At 25.1% G+C, this 20651-nt stretch overlaps 7 protein-coding genes across 7 annotated transcripts; 4 read left to right on the top strand and 3 right to left on the bottom strand.

Moving 5' to 3' along the window:
- Positions 1-1275: 1275 nt before the first annotated feature.
- Positions 1276-2568, top strand: PCHAS_1344900 (phosphoribosylpyrophosphate synthetase, putative; the record flags this gene model as incomplete). Its single annotated transcript, XM_736853.2, has 1 exon — positions 1276-2568. One exon carries the CDS (start codon positions 1276-1278, stop codon positions 2566-2568), a length of 1293 nt encoding a protein of 430 aa, XP_741946.2.
- A 1476-nt stretch (positions 2569-4044) lies between these two features.
- Positions 4045-4278, top strand: PCHAS_1344800 (U6 snRNA-associated Sm-like protein LSm6, putative; the record flags this gene model as incomplete). Its single annotated transcript, XM_740089.1, has 1 exon — positions 4045-4278. The coding sequence occupies one exon, from the start codon at positions 4045-4047 to the stop codon at positions 4276-4278; it is 234 nt and encodes a 77-aa protein (XP_745182.1).
- Positions 4279-4930: 652 nt separating this feature from the next.
- On the bottom strand, positions 4931-5881 carry PCHAS_1344700 (L-lactate dehydrogenase, putative; the record flags this gene model as incomplete). The annotated part of the gene is made up of 1 exon (XM_740087.1): positions 4931-5881. The coding sequence occupies one exon, from the start codon at positions 5879-5881 to the stop codon at positions 4931-4933; it is 951 nt and encodes a 316-aa protein (XP_745180.1).
- A 2187-nt stretch (positions 5882-8068) lies between these two features.
- On the top strand, positions 8069-9766 carry PCHAS_1344600 (dihydrofolate synthase/folylpolyglutamate synthase, putative; the record flags this gene model as incomplete). Its single annotated transcript, XM_733429.2, has 4 exons — positions 8069-9121; positions 9205-9403; positions 9507-9629; positions 9723-9766. The coding sequence occupies 4 exons, from the start codon at positions 8069-8071 to the stop codon at positions 9764-9766; spliced, it is 1419 nt and encodes a 472-aa protein (XP_738522.2).
- Positions 9767-10753: 987 nt separating this feature from the next.
- Positions 10754-11519, bottom strand: PCHAS_1344500 (SNARE protein, putative; the record flags this gene model as incomplete). The annotated part of the gene is made up of 2 exons (XM_016799352.1): positions 10754-10793; positions 10897-11519. The coding sequence occupies 2 exons, from the start codon at positions 11517-11519 to the stop codon at positions 10754-10756; spliced, it is 663 nt and encodes a 220-aa protein (XP_016654654.1).
- Positions 11520-12480: 961 nt separating this feature from the next.
- PCHAS_1344400 (conserved Plasmodium protein, unknown function) lies at positions 12481-16084 on the bottom strand (the record flags this gene model as incomplete). Its single annotated transcript, XM_735118.2, has 2 exons — positions 12481-15727; positions 15960-16084. The coding sequence occupies 2 exons, from the start codon at positions 16082-16084 to the stop codon at positions 12481-12483; spliced, it is 3372 nt and encodes a 1123-aa protein (XP_740211.2).
- A 525-nt stretch (positions 16085-16609) lies between these two features.
- On the top strand, positions 16610-20607 carry PCHAS_1344300 (DEAD box helicase, putative; the record flags this gene model as incomplete). The annotated part of the gene is made up of 8 exons (XM_016799351.1): positions 16610-16672; positions 16791-17080; positions 17224-17285; positions 17380-17616; positions 17733-17782; positions 17865-18005; positions 18103-20107; positions 20216-20607. 8 exons carry the CDS (start codon positions 16610-16612, stop codon positions 20605-20607), a joined length of 3240 nt encoding a protein of 1079 aa, XP_016654653.1.
- Between the last annotated feature and the right edge of the window lie 44 nt (positions 20608-20651).

Below are 20651 nucleotides of genomic sequence, written 5' to 3'. Positions count from 1 at the left end.
TATAAATAATTTCACCAAATAATAATAATTTTTTTATCCTATATATGATGACGGCGCGTATATTTGATAATTTCTCTTAATTTAGAAAGTATGTTTTTTATATTTATAAAGTACTTTAAGTATAGCTACAGAAATGTGAAAAAAAATAGTGAGTTGGAAAATAATAATTATGATATATTTACATCGCTTTATAGATATTTATATACGCCCATAAATCATCAGTAGCCTACTATTGAAATAAAATTAATTAAAATATTATTTGCATGATAAAAACATATATATATATAATAAATTAGGAAATTATATTTATTTTTCTCCGTATTTTTAAGGGAAAGAGGATGCATAAATTTATTCATAATGTCATAATGAATAATAAAAAAAATATATAAAAATAATAAAATAACAGCTTATGGTATTTTATTAAAAATTATTTTACGTTTTTATTAATTTATTATTAATTTGTTTGCATCTATTATGGCGTATATAAATAATTTTTTACATGCCTTACAGCAACGGGCTATATATATAAATATATGTATGCGTTATTAATGCCGTGAGAAAAAAATATATGAAAAATAATTTCGCATAAATGAAACATCATTAGATATAGAAGAGTTAGAAAATATTTTTATTTTCATTTTTTCAACTATATATACATATATTTTATAATATATGTTTTTTTTCTCTTTGATACTTATTCGTTCATTTTTTGTTGGATTTTTTTTCTCTATAAAAATATATTTTTTTTTTATATCCATGGATAATTTATTTGCTAAAATTTATATTTGTAAATTGCTATTCAATAAGGAGAATTTATTTTCTGAGCATAGTATGTAATTTTATTCAAATGCTTTAAGAAAAAATACATTTATATGAACATATAATATTTGTATATATATATTAAGCAATGTTGAAATGACTATATCAGCGTATATTTTATATAGTTGCCGCTATATTTAATTATACGCGCGTTTTTAGCGTAATTGTATACAAATATAAGCACAAACTATTTGCTCATTAATATATTTTTATTTATATATTTTTATTTCACCAAAGCGTGCGAGCCCACGGAGACATATCTCTATGGAATAGTTTGATCTTGAATTAATTTTATTTTATGTTATCGAATATTCAAAACATTTTACATCATATTAATAGTGCGAAACCAAATTGAAGTAGCATTATATATAGTGAATACAAAATTGGGTATATAATATACGAACGCAGATATACGTAAGTTCAGATAGTGTATTTATTTCTCGACCCTAAAGTAAAATGAATTATTCCGCGTTTAAAGGATATGCAGCTAACTGGATAAATAGAAAGAGGATTTTGACAAAAAATGGAAATGGATCTAGAATCGCATTAATAGCAAGTAGTGGACTTGGCATGTACATTTTGTCAAATGAAGAAAATAGAAAAGAATTAAGGTCACATTGTAATAATGTAAAAAAATGTATAGATAATATGATTTATCAATATAATAATAAGAATAAAATATTTTTTGAAAATCTAGTTCTTTGTGATAATAATAATTCAAACAAAGGTTTTCGGAACCCATTATGGAGATCAGAAGAAAAAAGACCAATTGATAAAATGGAAAATGCGATCATATTTAGTGGGTCGTCTAATCCATTATTAAGTAAAAAAATAACAGATCATTTAAGTACTACTTTAGGTAAAGTTAATTTAAAAAGATTTGCAGATGGAGAAGTATCAATGCAATTTCTAGACAGTATTCGAGGAAAAGATGTATATATTATACAACCTACATGCCCACCAGTTAATGAAAATCTTATTGAATTATTATTAATGATTTCTACATGTCGAAGAGCATCAGCTAAAAAAATAACAGCTGTTATACCATATTATGGTTATGCACGTCAAGATAGAAAATTAAGTTCAAGAGTGCCTATATCTGCTGCTGATGTTGCAAGAATGATAGAAGCTATGGGTGTTGATCGAGTTGTAGCTATAGATTTACATTCAGGTCAAATTCAAGGTTTCTTTGGTCCAAGAGTTCCAGTTGATAATTTAGAAGCACAATTAATAGGTTTAGATTATTTTACAAAAAAAAATTTATATAAACCTGTTATTGTTTCTCCAGATGCAGGTGGAGTATATAGAGCACGAAAATTCCAAGATGGTTTAAATTATCGAGGAATAAGTGATTGTGGAATTGCTATGCTTATCAAACAACGTAGCAAACCAAATGAAATCGAAAAAATGGACTTAGTAGGAAAGGTATATGATTCAGATGTCATTATTGTTGATGATATGATTGACACATCTGGTACATTATGTGAAGCAGCAAAACAATTAAAAAAACATGGAGCTAGAAGAGTATTTGCATTTGCTACACACGGTCTATTTTCAGGACCCGCTATTGATCGAATCGAAAATTCACCATTAGAAGAAGTAGTTGTTACAGATACTGTTAAATCGAATAAAAATATTGATAACTGTAAAAAAATTACCAAATTAAGTGTTTCAGTTTTAGTTGCAGATGCTATTAGAAGAATACAACAGAAGGAATCACTTAACGACTTGTTTAGTATGAAAGGATAAGTACATCTATCACAATATATATGTAAATCATTTTTAAACTTTTCTATTTACTTGATTTCTGTTCCTTTTCTTGTTTAATACATATTAGAAAATAGAAATAGATAATCCAATTTTATCACATAAATGTAAATTACATCATCAAAAACATACAGTGAAAAAATGCACATAATGTGAAAATAATATACAAAAAAATTTGATATTATATACGTATGTTACACTTATTTATTGTATGTTTGTTTACTTTGGCATATTTTAAACATACCTTTCTTTGAAGATAATATATTTTTAATAAGACGCTTGTAAGTTTATTTGCTCACATATGCTTCTTTAGCAATTTATAATTTTTTTGCCCTTTTTTGCATTTTTTTTTCTTTCTTTTTTTCTTTTTTTTTAATTTTTTTTACAAAGTATGGAATACGTTCAACTTAAAAAAAACTCGTTAAAAAACGTACGACTCACCAAATTCATTCTTTTATTCGATTTATTAAAAAATCATCACTACATACTTAAAATATTTATGTATACAAAAAGGAGTTCACCTCTTCAACCTTTATATACCATGGCTAAGCCACATGAGCAGAATATATCATCCCCGTCGCTGCTTTAGAAGGTTGTCCTCTTTCTACGTAAATTAATTAGTTCATTTGTTGTAATGTATAAAGTCATAGATATAAAAATGGAAAATCATAGATTTGCATGTGGTAAGCCACGCACATTTGAATGATAAAGAAAATTCTAAGTATATTGCCAAAATGTTTTGGGCACGAAATATTCATAAGTGTTTTAAAAAGAATAGCCAATAAGTAACTTATACGCTCTAATGGCGACTTTGAGTTGCCAAAAATATAAAAGTAAAATATTACTTTTTTTTCAACCTATAATTTTGTGATTTTGTTTACAAAATGATGATTTTCCAGGAAAATATCCATGTAGTATGTTTCTCTGTAGTTCCTAATTATTTTATTTATTCACTTATTTATTTTTTTTTCAAACCGAGTTGCATTAAAGAAATACATGAACGTTCATAAATTTTATTGCTGTGGTATGTATTTATATTACTTTTATTATTAATTGTTCATATTTTTTTTTTTTTTTTTTTTTAATACCGATAAGCTAGCCATTTCTACATTTTAAATCCCACAGAAAGTGAAGAATATTATTTTCGTAAAATCAAGAAAATTGGTAAGCATATTCAATAGGTATGTAATACATATTTCATAAATCCTAGTAAGCAATATACAATTTTAACACACAGTAGAATAGCTAAATAAAAGTAAAAGATTATCCTTAAGAAAGTGACGAAGAAATTTTATTTTATAAAAAGTTACGAGAGTTTATTTTTTGATAAACAATTGTAACAGTTTAAGTTTAACATTTTCAAGAGGGATATGCTATCAATGCATATTTTTGCTTCATAAAATAAGTAAAAGTTTTGATATTCTATTTTATTCAGTTTTATTTTATTTTTTTTCAAAAATGAGTTCCAATTCTCCGAAATACTTCGTTCAAAGCTTAAAAGGAAAAACTGTAATAGTAAGACTAAATAATGGATCAGATTATAAAGGCATATTAGCATGCTTAGATGAACGTATGAATGTTACGTTAGAGCAAACTGAAGAATATTTTGATGGCGAACTAATCGAAAAATATAACGACGCTTTTATTAGAGGAAATAATGTTTTTTATATAAGAGCAATTGATGATGAATAATTTCGTTGCCCGTTTTTTTTTAAATACATCCATATACAATTTGCTTATGTACGTGCTTTTATTTTTTGGTATTTTGTACATAAAATGCTTGCATGAAAAATGTATATGCGAATGTATATTTTTTTAATTAACTTAAAATTAAACATTTAATGTATACAAAATATAAAATAAATATAAAGACACCGAAAGAGATGGTAAGCGTGCACCGCACTTTTTATGTGCGAAGCTAGTTGACTCTCTTTGCCTATTTTGAAAAATATCGTAGACAAAAATGCACATGTATATAAATATATATGCTTGTGCTTAGAATAGGGAATTGGCTTTTAAGGAGCCTGTTTTTTTTGTTATTATTTTATTATTATTGTTATTTACTGTTTTATCGTTAATTACAAATTCGTATAGAATAGGCACAATATGCAATATGCGTACATCAATTTATTTCACACAAAATGAGATAAAGGGGAAAAAAGGAATCATAAAAAGTTAATTAAAATAAAACGTGAATTCTATAAATAAACATGTAAAAGCCAAGATCAAGCCAAAAAAGTTTATTATTTAATTATTCTATTTTTATATAATATTTAATTTATATACATCCCCTTATATACGAATTAGTGTTTTTATTAGTCTCATATTTTAATTAAAAGGGTTCTTAAACAAGAGCCTTCATTCTGCTTGTTTCTGCAACGGCTTCATCGAATTTCTTTTTCTCATCTGCATTTAATTGTAATTCAATTACTTGTTCTACACCATTACCACCAATAACAAGAGGGGTACCAGCGAAAATATCTTTGTGGCCATATTGACCTTCTAATAAGGTAGAGCAGATTAAAACTTTTCTTAAATCTCTAATGTATGATTCAGCCATTTCAATAATAGCAGCAGCTGGTGCAACATATGGAGATGCATGTAAATTAACAATTTCTAAAGCGGTATTAATAGTTCTATCAAATATAGCTTCAAGATCTTGATCAGATATTTTTTTGTTGTTAATAAATTCTTGAATTGGGATACCACCAACAGTTATATATCTTTTTAATAAAACCATTTTATTTCCATGAGCACCAACAATATGAGCATTTACATCTCTTGGGCATACATTTAATTTTTGAGAGATGTAATATTTAAGTCTTGATGTATCTAAAACACCACCTAATCCAACAATTTTGTTTTTTGGGACACCAGAATGTTGATGTAATAATTGAACCATAACATCAACTGGGTTTGTTACTACAATAATAAATGCATGGGGACAGTGCTTTTTAATATGACCACCAATTTCAATCATAATTTTATTATTGAGTGGTAATAAATCATCTCTGTTCCATTCTTTGTCACTTTTTCCTGGGGCTTTTGTAAATCCTGCTGTAACAATTACAACATCTGCACCTTTAAGATCATCATAAGTGTTTGATCCAGATACTTGGCAATTTGAGTATGCCATTACATTTGTGTGGGATGTATCTAAAGCCTTTCCATGAGGCATATCTTTTACAATATCAAACATAACAACATCTCCTAAATTCTTCTGAACGATTAAGGTGGCCATAACACCTCCAATCATACCAGATCCGACAAGTACTATTTTTGCTTTTGGTGCCATTTTTTAAAAAGAAGCGGGGTATATATAGTTTAAAAAAAGTAAAATAAGAGTGGGGAAATTCTACAAAAAAAAGGCGAAAAAAGTTGAAAAGGGTGAAAATGTTGAAAAGGTTGAAAATGTTGAAAAGGCTGAAAAAAATGTGTATGTCATATATATATATATATATATATATTAAGGGGAAATAACCATATAAGCATGGAAATAAAATTAATTGTAAAAATGAAAATAAAAAATTCTGTAAAAAAATAAATTAAATAGGTAACATAAATATGCTCATAAAGTTGGCCATAAATAAACAAATAAATAAAAAAATGGATATTCCTATCGATTTTAAAATGTAGAAAATATAAGAAAATGAAATATTACTTTAAAAAGGAAAAAACCTAAAGTTTTATGGGGAATTTGTTTATATAACGTGATGTTATAAAGTTGTGTTAATTTGTGGAAATTAATTAAAATGTAAAGAAAAAATATATTCTTAAAAATTAATTTTATATATGGTATGAACCTTTTACAAAATATTTATTTATGTTTTTTTTTATAAAATTTTATGTATATATAGCACGGTAAATTAAGGGGAATTTTTTTTATAAAAATATTTTCTCGTAGTGGGGTGGAAATGAATAATATGTAATTTTTATTGCTACATATTAAAATATATAATAGAATAGCTAGGTTAATAAAATAGGAATTCTACATTTATGCATGCGTGCGAAGAGTATATATTTATGTAATAACCGAATAAACGACGTGGTTTTATTTATGTACATTTCATGTTTTTCTCGTAATATTTATATAGGAGTATAAAAATTGCAATTACTAAATATGACACTTTAAAAATGTTTCGTATTATTTACAAGGTGTTTCATTAATCTTTTATTATATTGTAAATCCATATACTTATAATATTATAAATAAGAAATGTAAGCCAATTTTTTCTTCTATATTACATAAACGGGCATGTATGCAATTTTGCCCTCGTTTTTAAATATACTATAACAATTTTGAGGTATTAAAAAAAAACATAATTTGTGGAACGTTTTTATTATATTTGTAGATCTTACTTTAATAAGAAGCTTACAATAATATATATGTAATAAGTGGGAAGTTCATGATATATTTCTCTTTAATCGCTATCCCAAATTATATACATTACTAGCAAGTAGCAATTTTATTATAAATAAGTCTGCATGATATTGTGTGCATATATACAATATAATATATTGTATGATGTAACACCCTTAAAAATGAATATGTAATAGGAATATATGCTTATTCCCTTTTTCCCAAAACGATGGTGAACACCGAATTTGTTCGCTACCGATTAATGTGTATTTTATTTTATATTATTTTTTCCAAGGGAATGTAAAAATTTTGCGAAAATTAGTTAGTGAAAATATTAATCAAAATTAAAATTACAAATAAATAAGATCAATTTTTGCTGAAAATAATATCTTCGGTTTTACTGCGGTACTACTCTATATAGAGTTTTTACACGTGTATGCACAGGCATATATATATGATTAGCGTGTTTAAGCTATAAAATAATAAAAGGTCGTTCCCTTCTTATATATATATCTATCTTTTATTTGGCGTACGGAAAAAGGATATAAAAAATAAAACATTTGAACTGGTTAATAATATCTATATTTCTGTAATGCAAATTTATCAATGATATATATTGTTCGGTCCGTTCATATTGGTGTTTTTTTTTGAGAATGATATACCAATTTTTCCACACACAAGCACTTTATGCTTTTTTTAAGCATTCACAAATTTTTCCATTTTAGAATGTCATTAAACAAGTAATATAGTTACATATTGTTTAGTGATAATAATTAAAAAGGCATGATTGTAGAAACATACAAATTATAACTTAAGTATAATGACAATATTAATATATTCATTATGTGCATATCGGGTTATAGGAAAATATTTAAAAAATTATATGAACAGTCATAAAAATTTAGATATTTATTGCACAAAAAAAAAAAAAGTTGTAGCTAGCTGGCTTGTATAGCTATAATATATTTTTTTTTATTTATTTTCCTGATTGCACTATTAACAAAAACAGTAACAATAACCATAGTAATAATAATGACTAGTTGGAACAATTTAATTAATAATTAATATTGATGTGAATGAGCAATTATTTTTTAGTATTTTTCTTTTTTTACTTTTTGAACTATGGCAGGCGAAATAAAAACATACAATGAATGCTTGAAACAATTATATAAAACACACTCCATCAAACTGGGGCTTGGATGTACAAAAAAACTAAGCGAATTGTTTGATAATCCTCATAATAATTATAAAACTATCCATGTAGCTGGCACAAATGGGAAAGGGTCAGTATGTCATAAAATTTATTTAGCACTCAAATTAAAAAATTATAAAGTAGGAATATTTTCTTCCCCTCATATATTTTCCTTAAGAGAAAGAATAATTGTAAATGGGGAACCAATAAGTGAAAATGATTTAATCGCTTTAGTTAATGAAGTATTTAAAAAAGCAAAGAAAATAAATGCAAGTCCAACATTTTTTGAAATTATAACTCTCGTTGCTTTTATATATTTTTCGAATCAAAATGTAGATTATGCAGTTATTGAAACTGGATTAGGAGGAAGATTGGATGCAACTAACATTTTGGAAAATCCAGAATTAGTTATAATTACATCAATTGGTTATGACCATTTAAATATATTAGGAAATGATTTGAATCAAATATGTAATGAAAAAATTGGAATATTTAAGAAGGATGCTCAAGTTATAATAGGCCCATCCGTTTCTATATATAAAACCGTTTTTGAAAAAGCAAAAGAATTAAATTGCAATATGCATATTGTTCCCCCAGAACCTAGAGGAGAAACATATAATGAAGAAAATACGAGAATAGCTATAGAATCTTTAAAAAAATTAAATATAAATGTAGATAGCGTTTTAAAATCGATCATTCCAATCAAACCTCCATTAAGAATACAATATTTAGCTGATGAGCAAATGGAACATATAAAAAAAAAGTATACACAAATGGAAATGGTAGAAAATAATACCATTTCATCTTATCCTAGTGCCGTTATAATGGATGTTGGTCATAATGAAACTGCTATTGATAGACTATGTCAAGATATTAACTGTTTCCATAAAGGCAAAATAATAAGAGTATGTATATCTCTAACTAAACCTAGGAATTTAAATATATTCCAACCATTCATTGCACAATTTCCTGACGTCTTAAAGGTATAAATAATTCTTTTGTTCATTCAATATGTGTACTTTGGCAAGATATATACATTTGTTTGCTTGACCATTTTTAATAATAGGATGTTTTTTACTTGCCGTCAATCAATGAGCGGACATACGACTTTAATGAAATTGTGGAAATGATAAATGAGGATGGATACATAAATAGTGAATTAAAAAAGCATGTATTAAATAGTTCAGAAAAAGTTAACCAATGGTTAATAGCCGAAAAGGGAAAAAATAGAAATATAACCGGCAAAAATAAATTATATAAAAGAGGTATGATTTATAATATTATCAAATTTATACATCATTATACATAAACAAATATATATGCACATACTTGTTATTAATTTTCAAATACAATATTTTTTTTTTAAAGGTACAATTCCTCTTATTGTAAGAAATGCATTTTTGGAGTGTTGCAAAGACAATTCCGTTTTGGTCATATGTGGTACCTTTTTTATTTTCGATGAAGTTTTAAAATCTTTTGATATACACTCAGGTATGCTGCATAAAATTTTGTTATAGCAATGTTCGTGGTGCATTCTTTTTTATTATTTTGTTATTTTATTATTATTTTTTTTTTTTTAATTAGATATGCAGGATACAATTTTTATGAACGAGCCATCAGTAGTATAGAGCTAGCTAAAATGGGTGAAAGCCAGTTTAAACATTATTAAATGGCTAGTAAAAAAAAAATAAAAATAAAAAATAAAAATATTGAGCTAGCTAAATTAGCATAACGCAGAAAACGCATGATATGGTAAAAATTTCCTAATATAAAACAATTTCAGACCGATAAAGCAAACATATTTGTTTGTAATAATGAATAGGATACTAGATGAAAGTCGACCTTAAGATCATTTTTGTCTTGGTTCAATTCACGATATAGCGAAAAAACATAGTAATTAATTAAATAATATATTTATTTCTTATTTATTTTATCGTTTAAAAGTAGTTTCATACAAATTCTAAAAAAAAAATATTTTTTTTATTTCAAAAATTAAGAACAAGACATCAAAATAAAAATTTATAAGTATATAATTAATGAAAAATATTTTAAAATATACTTTTTATGTAACAAAAAAATATATGTGAAAAAAGCATCATTAGAAATATTAGTATAATATCTCACTGTTAACATTTACGCAATTTTTGTTTTATGCACATGTGGGCAAGCAAACAGAAAAAGGAAATTTCATAACCCCCCAAAAAATAGGAGAATGAATATATAAATTAATTCTTATTTGTGTAATCTAAATATTCCTTTTTTTACTCTATTTATGCGTATATTTTTTATGGAAATATAAAAATGCTGTATTAAATTTTAAAATAAAATTCTTCGATAATATATGATTCTCAATGTGTATTTATATAATGATTTATTCTCTTTTCCATTTTTACATTATTTTTATGAAATGAACAAAATATCATTTCCTTTAGTTAATTTTATGTATAATATTGGTACACATGTTAAAGGAAAATAGTAATATTTATTAACAAATCATGTTATTAGAAAGAATTAAGATGGCTAGCCATATAATACAACGGTATTCTAAAGTAAAGTGCGTATGCCCCATTCTATTCGGTCTCTAAATATTATTTTTGTTTTTAAAAATTACATCATCAATACAGTTTGCAGCATTGATTGTTTTTCTTGGCTTGCCTAAAAAGTATAAATAAAAAAAAATCAAATAAAGCAATGAAAACAAAGGAGGTAAAAAGGAAGCAAAGCAAAGTGGGATGGATGGTGTGATGGATGAACATACCTATAGAACTGGTAGGATGAATTAGAAAGGTCTTGACTCTTTTTCATTAGATCATCAAGTTTTTCACCCCTTTGTAAAAGATCCTCAATATTTTTAAGCATAACATCTCTAACTTCATCAAGATCTTTTTGTACTCTTGAAAGTCTATCCGCTTCGGAAGGGTTTTGATATTTTTTTAACAATTCATTTAGTTCACTTGTAAATAATGCACCTTCACTTAAATCTGAAATAACATGTTCATATCGTCCTCTGCAGTTTTGTTGAAATAATCTTTGAGCATTATCTATTAATCCAAAAGCAATTCGCATAGGATATGATTTAGTAGTCAATACTAAAACACTTATATCAGTTTCTTTATTTGTATAAATATGTAAATGACCAATACCCGATTCTAATTCAATAACTTCTCTGTTCCCTTTTTGTGTTCTACTACATACTAATCGTGAATGAAAAAATATATGTTCTTTTAGAGAAGATCGATGAAAGAATGGAAATGATGATAAATCCACACTAGCAGACAAAAAAATAGGTTGTGAGGAATTATATTTATATATTAATATTCCATAAATTGCAATCCTATTTGTGCTTTCATTGCTTGGAAGAGCCCCGGGTAAGCCATTCATTTTAAATAATATAATAACAGCAAATAATTATGGCAATATAATAATCGTAACTAATGTAACAAATCGTGAATTGTAATAAAATAGAATATGCAAATTTCAAAAAGTAATAGCGGTAATATTATTACTATTTTACGAATTTTGCATCCTACTAATATTTGAAATTTTTTAAATAATCAAAAATTTTTCAAACATGCGGAAAAAAATAAAAAAAAAAAATAAAAATGATATTATATATATTATGCAAATGCCGAGAATATTTTCTGTAATGTGATTTAATTTCAAATGAGCAAGTGAATTGGCTATTTAAATTATTTACATATGTTGGTATAATATTTTGGGGGGCATTTCATACATTTATCAAAAAAAATGAAAATATATTTCATGTAGTATAACATATTTTACTTTTTTTCCACATCGTCAATATATTCTAAATTACAATTTACCATGGTAAAATTATTTTTAAAAAATTCCAAAAAAAAATGAAATAAAAAAAAACGATAACATATGTAGCTGCAATGATTTACCAATAGATAAGGAAGAAAAATTATGTACACAATTGTATATATAAAATAGGTTGGATATAGTAATGCATATTTATTTTTTTACTTTATCTCTCTACAATTTCGTGTATTATTTATATATTGTAAATTTTGTAATGACTGTATAATTACATTTTCTACTTAAGTGTAAAAGGAAATAAGTTGGGGTTTATTACAAAGTTGTAATTAACTACATTCTTATTTTTTTGTGTGCATATATATAACAGGATATACAAAAAAAACGGAAAAATAAATCAAACTTTGAATAAACAAAGGAAATCAAAATTATTATTGAAGAAAAATACAAAAAAATAATAACTATGCTTGCATTAACTTCCCAACACACAAGAATGGTAAAATTGTAAAATGATAAAATAGAAAATTATAAAAACGATGGAACCATACATACACGGCACAATATTCTACATGTAGAACAATATGTGATGTGCCAAATCAAACGCTATTTGTATATCCAAAAAACTCAAAAAAAAATATGATAAATAACATAAAAAAGATATATAAAAAAAATTAAAGGCATGTAAAAAGGCATGGAAATAATAATTAAGAATAACCTTTTGTTTTGTTGTTCTTTCTTTGTCTATAGTGTTACAAAGAAAATAAATTGTCTTCTTCATAAACAGTAAATAAAAATTATGTATAGATAGGTAAACAAAATAACGAAATAGTTTTTTATAAAATGAAATAAAAAGTAAAAAAATATTTTTATAAAATATAGAAGGTGATTGTTTTAAAATATTATAAAAAATTATATTCATTTGTTTCATTTTATTTATAGACACATTATTATATACATTTCTTATATAATCGGTTGTATTAAAATAGATCATACTTTTATTTATTATATATAATAATTCTTCACATAAAAATAAAATTAAATTTATTGAAATATTTTTGTTTATTTTTATATTCTGTTCGATTTTTAAAATTAATTGATTTATTTTATTCATATCAAATTCGTTATTCTCTTCTCTAGTCCCTTTAAGCATTTCTTTGAATAAACAATTTTTTTTCATAAAATTTAAATTGTAAATTTTGTCTTTAATATTTTTATCAGTAAATTCATCAAATGAATATATAATATTATAATTGTCTATATGTGATATTTTTAAAAACGAAAAAGCTTCTTCCTCTAGTTCATCCACATTCGTGTGCAACTTTCTTTCATGATACTCTAGAGTAAAAAATAAAAATAAAAACAGCTTTTCAAAATTGGCCGAACAAAACATGTTTAAACTGTTCTTATTTGCAACTCCTTTCTTGTCTTCCTTTTTTACTATTACAAATTGTTTCAAATTATAGGATGTTTTTTTTGCTTGGTTATGTATTGCTAAGTTTGCCTTAATGTGTGTGCAAATTGGCTTGGCTAGTTTTTTTTTTTTTTTTTTTTTTTTTTTTTCAATAAATATTTTCTCATTTTGTAAGCTTGATTGGGTTGAAAACTGTTTTGCGCATTCTGTTTCACCACCTTTACCATCCTTATTGCTTATAAATGTAAAGAGCATACTATTCATTAAGGTATACTTAAATGTGATAGACAAATATTTCATATAATTGTGTATATATATTAGGATAATAAATTTTCCTTCCAATTTTTTAGTTTGCCTTAACATTTGTTCAATATATATATGCAGTCTTATTATTTTTTTACTATTTGGTTGTAAAATACCTTTATAAGGATAAATATATACATGTCTTAAAATATTAAAATTATATTTTTTGTCTATACTATTTTTATCATTTTTAAAGCATATATTTTGTTCGAAATATTTAAATATGCTATTTTGCTTTATATGCAAAAATGAATATAAATTTATGGGGATAGTACAATTATTTGTTTCATCAAAACAAAGTATGGAAAAATATAATTCCTCTGGAATTGTATTCTCAATTTTATTATTGCAAACTATATTTATATCCTTATTTTTTTTTCTGTCTTTAGGGTTTACATTTTTTATTTCACTAGGTCTACAATTGCTGTCGTTTTTTTTTATAATCCCAGACTTAATATTGCCATTCTTTTTCTTATTAAAAATGTTACTTATATTAGTATGCCATTTATCGAATATGTTTTTTTTTAAATTCTCTTCAAACGAAATTGGAACCTGACTATTTGTAGTACCAAAATTGTTTTCGTTATTATTGTCTAGATCTGTAGTAAACATGCTCGATTCGTCTGGTTCGCTTTTTGCCTTTCCTTTCTGTTCATCATTGAGTATAGGGTGGCTTTTTTTTTCGTCCTGGCTAGGATCTGGTGTGGCAGCGTAATTACCATCAATATGGGCACCTGCTACGTTACCATTTTTTCGACTAATGCTTGAAAGGAGTATGTTTTGAGAAGCCGCATCATTGCAATCATAAGATAAAGTAAAACTAGTTTGATAAATCTGATAAGTGTGAATGATATTCAAATTTATAAAATTTGGTGATACAGAAATAACATTTTTTATTTCCTCTTTCTCAATATGGTTACCCACTTTTTTTATGACATCATTATTATGTATGAATAAATTGCATATAACTCTAAAGCCAATCAATTTAAATTCCTTTGCACCATCACCAGGAATAATCAATGTTGAATAAGCTTTGGGTTGAATAATATTTTTTTTATTTAATATAACATAATTTTTATCAGAAAAAATGGAATAATCGTTTAGTATGCTTTTTATTTCATTTGTTTTTTTTTCAATAAGAATATTTGTTTCAAATCCCAAGAAAATAATAATATCATTGTTAAATAGGTGAATATCTTTTTTTTTTGTTTCAAAAATTAATTTATTTATAAAATAGTTATAAAGTTGCTTACAACACATAGCATAATAGGTTAGCCAATACTCGGTATAGTTACTTTTTGCATTTTTATTTTTTCCATCATTTCTATATTTAGAAAATAAATATTTATAATAGTTTAAGCCATCAATATGTTTAAACAAATTTACACTTGCCAAGCATACACACAAACTTGTATTCTTAATCTTAAATCGGATGGAGCTAAAATTGTTTAAATCGTTTGCATTTTTACTATATAATTTATCTTCAAAATATGAATGTGCATAATTATTATCTTTCCTTTTTTTATAACCCAAATCGCTACACGTGCGTAACAAGCAACCCAAGTTTTTTATACCACATCCCTTTTCATGGGTAGTAGAAAAATTATTATTTTTTTCTACACACGTATTTATTAAAAATGTTTTATTTAGCGAATAATCATGCGTATTATTATTTGATTGTATATTTATAATTTTATTCTTTAAACCATATTCATAATGAGAAAATTTTTTAAAATAATTTTTTTTTTTTTTTTTTTGTTGTTCTTTCAAGACACCCAAACTATCCTCAAGCATATCATCCAATTGTATGCTTTTCGACAAATTAATTTGTTTCCATTTATTTTTTACAAAATTATAAAAATAGGATTTTAAAATAGTTTTATATATTTTTCCATAAACCTTTTTTGTTGTAATTTTAATATTTTTAAAATATACACCATGAATTTCATTGTATAAATATGTTTTTACCAACAAAATATATGGGCAATTTTCAAAACTTTTCAAATTTATAAATTTATAATTTTCCATCCATTCGATTTCATTTTTAAGACGTAATTTGGTTAAATTAACAAGCTCGCTTTCAAAATCGTTCTTAAAACTATAAGGAAAAAAAATTATGCATAGAAAATGTATACTAATATTTTACACAATTGGAAAGAGAGAAGGGAAAAGGTCATCAAAAACGAATTCCTCTTTCCTACTTCCTTTACCTTCTATGACTATCATTAAGCATGCTTTAAAATTTATGAAAATGCAGAATACAGAATAAAGCACACACATGGTTCAGTTCCATTTTTGTGATAATAATAAATGATAAAGTATATACATACCTAATAATTATTATATCCTCTGTTGGTGGATATTTTAAAAAACTCCAAAATTTTGTTGAATAATTTTGACATGAATTAAAATCTAAAATATAAAAAGCACTTGTGTAATTGTGTGTTTCATCCATCTTATTTTTCTCTACCTCCTATATTCTATTTATTTTTTTTTTTCACACCCTTTGCTGAATTTCTCTATAATATAAAAAGTGAAATTATGCTATATCACAATAATATTTGTATATATATGTGAAATTATTTTTAATTTTTTTATATAAATTTATGTAAATGCTTGTTTAGAAAATGGCATAATTTTGGAGGGTCATTGGGAATTCATTGAAAAAAAAAATACATAACACTCATTTGGGTTTTCTTAAAAATTTACTATGTGTATGTAGGGCTTACACTATTATTAAGAAGTTTTTTATATGTTTTCATTTAGCAAACAAATATATAACTCCATCCATTTGTTGTTCGACTAGTGTATTTACGGCATGTTTGTCACTGCAATGTGTTAGCGAGCGGGTAGAACGGAAATAATTGAAAAAATAAATAAATACAAAATACATGAGAAGAAAGGGGTATCGAAACTTCTGTTTAAAAATTATCACAAATTAGTTTCCCTCTTTGTGTGTCTTCCATTCTGTTTAAATACAATGAAAATGGTCAACGCATTCAGGGATGAAATTAAAATGATATTTCCCTTCGCTCCGTACGAGGTAAGAAAAAAAAAATAATAATATATAATAAGACTGCTTTAAAAATAAAGACAATTTTGCTAGCCCATACAACGGCTTACCTCCTATCCACTTGGACGTTTCATTTTGTTTATGCCAGGCCCAATTGGAGTTTATGAAAATCATGTATGAAATCTTGAAGGGGTCAAATATAAACATTAATGAAAAAATAAAAATAGTTTTTGATATTATAAAGAAAAATGAAAATATGATAAAAGATCTGAAAAATACAAATAAAGCCATACTAAACATATTTAATGAAAATCCTGAAATTAAAACAGATGAGTTAGGCTTTAATAAACAAGACATATGTACGGAGCAACATATCATTAGTGAAATGAAAACTGGATCTGGAAAATCGTTAACCTTACTAGCTTCGATTATTTATTTGTAAAAAAATAAAAGAAAAGAAATGAATATATATTAATACACCTGTTTTATAAATAAATTTATTACTTCACGTTTTTTGAAATTGTTTAATGTGTCTACGTTTTTGAGATAGATCGAACTTTTTCTTTCCTTTTCTTTATCAGCCTGTTGAAGCATCGATTTGATTTATTTTTGATAAAGGAAAATGTCGAACTTAAAAAAGAAGGTACATTATTAAGTTCGTTTTTATTATCAAGCTTGTTCCCAAAATTTTATTCAACATGTTCATTCTGTTTATATCGTAATTTTCCTTTGTGTAGAACCCGAATGGATACAAGAAAATATTATAAATAATATTATACAAAAATATCAAAACAATATAAATATGGAAAAAACAAAAAATGAAAATAATTTAAAAATTTTAAATAAATATTTCACATTTACTAATGATAAAATACAGTTTAACGACCATGTCTTGTTACAAAAAAAAAAAAATCAAAACGATTTTTCATTACAAAAAGGGAAAGACAATGATGATGTGATGCCCATTTGGGACGGTACGAAAGGGCAGCCAACTTTACATTTTTTACAAATTTTATAAGTGTATATATATAAACACAAGTAAATGCATACATAAATGTAATTTTGTTTTTTTTTCCGAATTTCATTATAGATGAAGATGTGGACAACGATTTCGCCCTCGATGAGGCACGTAAAAAACAGGTACACAAAATGGGAATAAACTGGTGCTTACATATATATATGCATAATTACAGACAAAGCACTCGAATTTTTTTCTTCGCAGATTTTCATATGCAGCCGTACACAGTCACAACTAAATCAGTACTTTTCGGAACTAAAAAAAATCGAAAAAAAATTAAATAAAGAAAATTTGTCGATAAATATGATCATTATTGGGAGTAGGAAGCACCTATGCATAAATGAGGTAGGACATGAAGATATGCTAGTAGAAATTAAAATGTTAATTTATAATGTTTTCTAAGCATGGCATATTAACCGACTTATTTATGTTATTTTTTTAGAAAATTATGAGAAAGTGCCCAAATGTGAACGAACTAAATGAGACTTGTCGAAGTAGCAAGTGCAAATATAAAGAAGGGTTTACTGAAATGGTTTTAGAAAAAAAACAAAAAAAAAAAAAAAAAAAAATATTTTTTGAATCATCTAGTGATAGTAATAGTGATAGTAGTAAAGAAGAAAATGATGAAATAAATAACTACATTTTAATTAAAAAATTAATAAATACAAAAAATATAGATATGAATCAAATTAAAGAAGTATGTAGACACGACAAAATTGAAATATGTCCTTACTATATGTGTAAAGAAAATATACAGAATGCCGATATAATTTTGTTACCTTATATTTGTATATTAAATGAACAAATACGAAATAACTTAAAGATAAATATAAAAAACAATATCATAATTTTTGATGAATCTCAAAGTATTATAGAAAATATAAATAATGCAAATTCGATTGGAATTAGCAAAAGTCAAATTATTTTTACAAAATTAACATTAAAAAAATATATTCAAAAATATGAAAATACTTTAAATAATAATAATGTTGTTATGATTAAACAAATTATTATTTATTGTGATTTATTATTAAAATATTTTACATCTATAAATGAACCCGTTTCAAATATAACTAGATTCATGCTTCTTTCAAAATTAGATGCATTAAATTTAAATAATATATCAACCTTTTTAAATAACTCGCTTTTTTGTAGAAGATTTAAAGTTTTCGCAGAAATTAACATAAACGAATATTTTAAAAAAACAAATACAGAAAGACCATCTATTATAGCTGCCCATGCAAATAGTTCATCTATTTATTTATTATGTGAATTTACAAATAAGTTGATCCGATCGAACAAGTATGATTATGTATACGTAAACCAAAACGATGATAGTGGACTAGACAATAATGCCGACTTGGAAGACGACCATCGACATGATAAGCAAGCTGGAAAACAAGCTGACAAAACAAATGAAATAAAAAACGCAAACAATAATAGTAGCACAGGAACTTATAACTCTACCTATCCAAACAAGCGACATGGGCATAGCACATCTAACAATGCCGAGGCAGAAAAGAAAAGGAAAATCCACGAAACAAACACACATCAAGAGAACAACACAAATAAAGAAGGCGAGAAAAGAGAACAAGAGTGTAACAACCATTTTAGTGAACTCTCAGAGTATATTAAATATGTTTTAGAAAATAATGATATAACACTGAAAGAAAAAATAGAAATTATAAGTGTTAGTTCATGTAATAATTTTCAAAGCATAACGAAAGATTGTAATAATGTTATATTGATTGGTGGTACTTTACAACCAATAGAAGAATTTCTATTATTATTTTTAAATGAAAAAAAAAATAAAATAAAATTATATTCTTCAGATTATATATTTAAAAAAGAAAATATTTTTGTAAGAATAATGCCTACAAATATATTAACATTCAACAGTATTGATAACACTTATAAAAATAGATTTGATAAAGCTCATCTTTTAAATATAGCATTACAAATATATATATTAACATTATATGTCAACTATGGTAATATTGTCTTTTTTTCATCTTATACCTTTTTAAATGAGTTTACGAATTTTTTATATAATGAAGGAAAATATATTTTAGAAAAAATGCAAAAAAAAAAATTTTTATTTTTCGAAAAAAAAAATGATAATAATGTCTTAAAAAATTATATGACAAATATTGTTAATATAAAAAACCAAGATCATCAAATGAGAATAAAAAATGGATGTATATTATTTTGTGTTATGAATGCAAAACTTAGTGAAGGTATCAATTTTTATGATGACTTTTGTCGAAACATTTTAATCGTTGGTATTCCATTCTTTAAACATGAAAAAAGTAGCACTACACCAGTTAAGCCTTCTATAAACAAAAATGCCCTAGTCTTAAATTATTATAAAGAATACTCAAAGGACACATCAAAAAAAAATAATCCTAACCCTCAGGAAGTTGCAGATGCTATCCCAATTCTGTCAGGTACTTATCAATGCTAGACATGGTTCCGCCATAGTATTTATTCATACTTTTTTTACAATTTTTATCATATTTTTTCCCCTATTTTTGCCTCTATTTTTTTCCTGTCAGATTTTCAGATAAACCAAATGTGCAAGACGTACGAATTAAAGTATGCCATGAAAATAGTCAACCAGTGTATAGGACGAAGTATGAGACATATCGATGACTTTTCTTCGTTTTTTTTCCTCGACCAACGATTTAACAATTCAGAAATATATGAATGCTTCCCAACATTTGTAAAGACCCATTTAAATAGTATAAAAAACGTATCATATATTGATAGTGAAAATTTTCAAAAAGAAAAACAAAACTTTTATGAAATATATGATGATATCAAAAATCACTACAAACACATTATAACAAATCAACAACCAATAAAAGATTCTCAAGATTGTTTAAAAAATTTTGTAACTGATTTAGTGCATTTAAAAGAATTTCATAAAAAAATGAAATATTTATAATTTTTTTTTTTTTTTGTATATATCCATGGGGATATTAAAATGTG

The sequence above is a fragment of the Plasmodium chabaudi genome, assembly GCF_900002335.3.
Source record: "Plasmodium chabaudi chabaudi strain AS genome assembly, chromosome: 13".
NCBI lineage: Eukaryota > Apicomplexa > Aconoidasida > Haemosporida > Plasmodiidae > Plasmodium > Plasmodium chabaudi.
Note: the sequence above shows the minus strand (reverse complement) of the source record. Positions and strands in the feature narration are given on the sequence as shown.